The sequence below is a fragment of the Physeter macrocephalus genome, unplaced genomic scaffold (assembly GCF_002837175.3).
Source record: "Physeter macrocephalus isolate SW-GA unplaced genomic scaffold, ASM283717v5 random_12, whole genome shotgun sequence".
Lineage (NCBI taxonomy): Eukaryota > Metazoa > Chordata > Mammalia > Artiodactyla > Physeteridae > Physeter > Physeter macrocephalus.
In genome coordinates, this window is record NW_021145297.1 from 134803 (window position 1) to 139755 (window position 4953).

A 4953-nucleotide genomic window follows, 5' to 3' on the forward strand; every position below is an offset into this window, starting at 1 on the left:
AAAAAAAAAAAAAAAAAAAACAAAAAGGCATAGTTGAGACCATTAAGGAAATTTCAACAGGACTACATTATTAGATGATACTAAGAAATGATTAGGGTCTGTTTTACATATGATAATGATATTATGGTGATGTTTAATTTAAATAAAAGAGGTCTTATTTGCTGGAGCTACAAACTGATGTATTTACAGACGAAATGATCTGATGTCTAAGATTTGTTTTAAAATACTCCAGCAGGGGTAGGAGAAGCAGCTCAGGGAAGTGAGGAGTGGGAGAGATGAAACTATAGGGGTAAAGGGAATTCCCTGGTGGTCTGGTGGGTAGGATTCTGCACTTCCACTGCGTACGCCCAAGTTCAATCCCTGGTCGGGGAACTAAGATCCCGCAAGCCGTGAGGTGCAAGGCCGAAAAAAAAAAAAAAAAAAGAGAGAGACCTCAGCATGCCTGCTCCTCCATTCTTGTCCAAGGACCATGTCCGAGCTCCTTGGCATAACACTGCCTGTCCCTTCTCACCTCCATCTTTCCAGCCCCCTCCCTACCACCTCTCTGTGCCCTGGCCAGCCCGAATCACTTTCTGGGGTTCTTCAGATTCCTCAATGTTTCACTCTCCCCTTCACCACCTTGACTCCTCTGTACTCCTGGGCCACTCTCCCAAGACCCTCCTCTTCATCTTCTCACTTCTTTACTCTTCCTTTAGGTCTTGGCTTAGATGCCACTTCCTCCAGGAAGACTTCCTTCCCTAACACCCATCCCATCCGCACCCAGAACAGGTTATGTGCCTTTCTTTCTGTTTCATAGCTCCCTGCAGGTTTACTTCATGGACTGTAAAGCCTGATTACTGGCATTTCTCCACTCTCTAGACTGAGAACAGCTTCTTGAGAACAAGGACGTATCCGTCTTGTCCGTTATTGAATCTAGAACTGTGATTGGCATATAATTGGCACTCAGTGACTAGTGGTTGGCTGATGGATGGATGGGTGATGAATGGACAGATGATGGATGGACAGATGGATGGATGGGTGATGGATGGATGAATGGACAGATGCAAGTAGAAAAGGATTTAGAAGAAAAGAGAAGATGGGCATGGAGGAAAATAAAGATCTCTCTCCTCCTGGTTCCCTGATCCTCTGGAGCCCAGGTCTCACCCGTCTTTCTTGCTTCCTCCTGGTACTTGTATTTAAGCCGATCCATGAGCAGGCCATTCCAGGGGGCACACAGCACTCCAAAGAACTGAGTGATGGCAAAGGCATTTGTGTAGGTGCTGACTGCAGAGGGCAGAGAGGGGTTGGGCGGTAAGAACTTTCCAGGAGTGCCTTACAGGAGAGGACCCTCCCACCCGGCCCTTGCCCTGCCTGACCCTCCTCGCCACACCCCTGCTCAGACCTCTCTCTGGAGCACAGAGCCCTGCTGAGCTTAGCACCCCGCCGCTCGAGGTTCCAAGTCCCCAGCTGTGATGCTCAGATGTGCTGCCTCCCAGCCCCGTCACATACCTAGCACCCTGTCCCCACTGGCCAAGTTGCTCAGCAGAGAGTTGAGGGTGCCGATGAAGAGGTAGTGCCACAACTGTATCACAGACAGCCACACCAGGTGCCAGGCAAAGCGCCGAGAGAAAGCGTAGCTCCGGAAAGAGCGGGGTTCCTGCTGCTGCCCTGGTCTTGGGATCTCTGGTGGGGAGAGGAAGATTTGGGCAAGAGTTACAATTAAATTTGGGGGGGCAGGGACGGGCAAGAGTGTAAGGGTCTTGATAGGACAGCCTGAGGTCTGAGCTCACCCGCTCTTCTTGCCTTCCTGGGCACACCGCCACCTCCACGCCTCATCCTGTCCCCACCACCTTGAATGAGCCTCCCACGCGCTCTGCCTGCCGAAATCTGATCTATCGCAGCTTGGACTCAATGACGCTTCTTGCACTAACACTTTCCTGATCTTTCTCAGCCAGGATGATGAAAAGAAAGACGAGAGGAGAAAGTTAAAGGTGAGGGTTCGTGGCGGACAGCTAGTATTTCAGCTGATCCATATCTCCTTCTTTTCTTTCAGTGCCAGGATCCTGAGTCTCCTCTGGAAATCTCCGCCTGCCCTATTCTTCACGGGCCAGATAGGACCGAGAATTAAGCGTTCCATTCCTCACCCAAGGCTGGCCAATTTGATCATATTCTCCTCGAGAGGCAGGCTGGCTGTGATTTTAGACTTGGGTCCCCAGAGGCACCCTGGCTCTGCTCTTCCTGGATGGAGCCTGGCAAGTTCACTTTGCCCCTGCTTTTGTGAACTTCCCAGAATCCTGTTCTCGTTTCTACCTTAACCAGCAGTGGTTTGTGACGTTTATAACCAAAGGCCCAAAACAGACAGAGGAGAGAAAGGAGGCAGTGACGGAGATAGGACAACGAGAGAGGGTAGAGCCAGGGGACCTGCAGAAATGGGGACAAATAAGGCAGACTTAGGAGTGGGGGGAAGGGAAGGCAAATGATGGAAGACTGGCTGCGAGGGGAAGGGGTATGATGAGATGAGAAAGAAAAGGGGGACAAAAAGGAGAGATGAGACAAAAATTTTGCCCCTCTCCGGACCGCCTATAAACTGAGGGGGTTGAGAAGATCCTGCAGGTCTTTTCCCTTCCTGTCCTTTCCTGATTCTGAGTCCGTGGGAAAGCTTTGGAGGAGAGCAACCAAGTTGGCGGTGGGGAAAGGCCAGGTTCTGGAGGGGAAATGGGTTAACCAGTAGGGCTCACCTTCCTTTGGTGAAATGAACTCCTCTGAAAGCTCCAGCTTTGGGGACTCAATCGTTTTCTTCTCTTCCTCTCCGGGGCCATCCCCAGAGCACAGGCTGTGGAAACAGAAGCTCCATCAGCCTGACCCAGGAATTGTGAGCTGAGCCTCAGATTCAGGCTGCGGGGGGGCGGGGGATAGTACATTTCGCTATACATTGGAATCACCTTTTCACAACCCCAGTGCCCAAGTCACAGCCCAGACCGATTAAATCAGAATGTTTGGGCATGGGAGACAGGCTCCCATATTTTTTAAAGATCTCCAAGTAATCCCAGCAATTCTAATATGCAGCAATGTTTGGGAACCACTGAAGTGCAGGAAGAATAGGACAGGCCTGGGTTCAAACCCCAGCTCTGCCTCTTCCTGAGGCTGTGCAACATGACTCAGACCTAACTCTTCTGAGCCTCCTTGTTCTCATTTGGAAAATGGAGATAAGTATGTGTATCTCAGGACTCCTGTGAGATGAAATCAGAGCACATGGGGCTGCCAAACAGCAAACAAATGCCCTCTCTCTACTGCTTTGATGAGTGGCGGCAAAAATGGTCCCATTTCTTCCCCTCCTCTGGTCTCCACCCTTTGCAATACAGCTCTGACTATTTCCCTGTCCCCTCCATCTGGGCTGGCCTTGTGAGCTGCTCAGCCAAGACAACCCAGCAGGAGTGATGTTGTGACAATTCAAGCTTAAAACTGAAAAAACCTTGTGCATTTTGGCATTTATCTTGGAACCCTGAGACCACCATGTGAAGAAGCCCAGGCTAGCCTGCGGGAGGATAAAAGCCATGTGACCCAGAAATCCCTGCCACTCCAAATGGCCAGACAAACCCCATGTGAGTAAGGCCATCCTAGACCAGCCAGCCCCCAGCTAGCCCACCAGATGATCAGAGGCATGAGAAGCCTTGTCAAGGTCATCCAAGTAGCTCCCTGATCAGTAGAACAAGCCAGCTACCCACAGACTTGTGGAAATAATAAATGCTTAATGTTTTAGGCCATTAAGTTTTGAGGTAGTTTGTTATGCAGCAGTAGCTAACTAATACATCCCTGGTCGAGTCCTCCTCTCCTGGGACAGGTTTCCACTGCCTTACCACATCTGTCCCACCCCTGCTTCCTACTCCAGGTGAGGCGAGGGGCTCTGGGCACAGCATCACCATCTCATAGTCCTTACCCATAGCTGTAGTTGGGGGGCAGCGGGTAGGGGATGTGCCCCCGGGGCATCAGAAGGAAAGTACGCCCAACATGCCAGGCACTGCAGACAGAGATGAAGATGAAGGAGGCCCTGAGACTGATGCCCTGTTCATAAAGGAGCTGCAGAAAGAGGAGAGGAAAGGTCAGTGTAACAGCCACGTTCACAGCAGCATTATTCACAACATCCGAAAGGTGGAAGCAAATCAAGCATCCATCTGCGGATGAATGGATAAAGGAAATGTGGCACATACATACGATGGGACATCATTCAGCCTTAAAAAGGAAGGAAATTCTGACACCTGCTACAACATTGATAAACCTTGAAGACATTATGCTAAATGGAATAACCCAGTCACAGAAGGACAAATACTATATGATTCCACTTATGAGGTACCTACAGTAGTCAAATTCACAGAAATAGACAATAAGACGGTGGTTGCCAGGGGCAAGGGGGAGATGGGGGAGTACCCACAATGGGATTATTGTTTAACGGGCACAGAGTTTCAGTTTTACAGGGTGGAGAAGAGTTCTAGAGATGGATGGCGGTGATGGTTGTAAAACAACACGAATGAACTTAATGCCATTGAACTGTACACCTAAAAATGGTTAACATTGGAAAACATTACGTTAGGTGGGTCTTTTTTGCGGCGCAGCAAGCAGGATCCTAGTTCCCTGAGCAGGGATCGAACCCGCGTCCCCTGCAGTAGAAGTGCAGAGTCTTTTTTTTTTTGGCAGTGTGCAGTCTTAACCACTGGACCACCAGGGAAGTCTCTGGGTGTATTTCATCACACAAAAAGTCAGTGTAAGAGTTAGGGGCTGGGGCTTCCCTGGTGGCGCAGTGGTTGAGAATCCGCCTGCCGATGCAGGGGACGCCGGTTCGTGCCCCGGTCCGGGAAGATCCCACATGCCGCGGAGCGGCTGGGCCCGTGAGCCGTGGCCGCTGAGCCTGCGCGTCCGGAGCCTGTGCCCCGCAACGGGAGAGGCCACAACAGTGAGAGGCCCGCGTACCACTAAAAA

General features: G+C 50.6%; 1 protein-coding gene across 2 annotated transcripts in view; it reads right to left on the reverse strand.

Moving 5' to 3' along the window:
• The window catches only part of SLC43A3 (solute carrier family 43 member 3), a 17408-nt gene that overhangs the window by 5065 nt on the left and 7390 nt on the right, over positions 1 to 4953 (reverse strand). For both annotated transcript variants that reach the window (XM_024133372.3, XM_024133373.3), the window contains exons 7-10: positions 3917 to 4056; positions 2718 to 2812; positions 1489 to 1662; positions 1144 to 1263 (exon numbers count right to left, since the gene is read on the reverse strand). In XM_024133372.3, coding sequence (XP_023989140.1) covers positions 1144 to 1263; positions 1489 to 1662; positions 2718 to 2812; positions 3917 to 4056 — 529 coding nt within the window. The remainder of the gene's footprint in view (positions 1 to 1143; positions 1264 to 1488; positions 1663 to 2717; positions 2813 to 3916; positions 4057 to 4953) is intronic.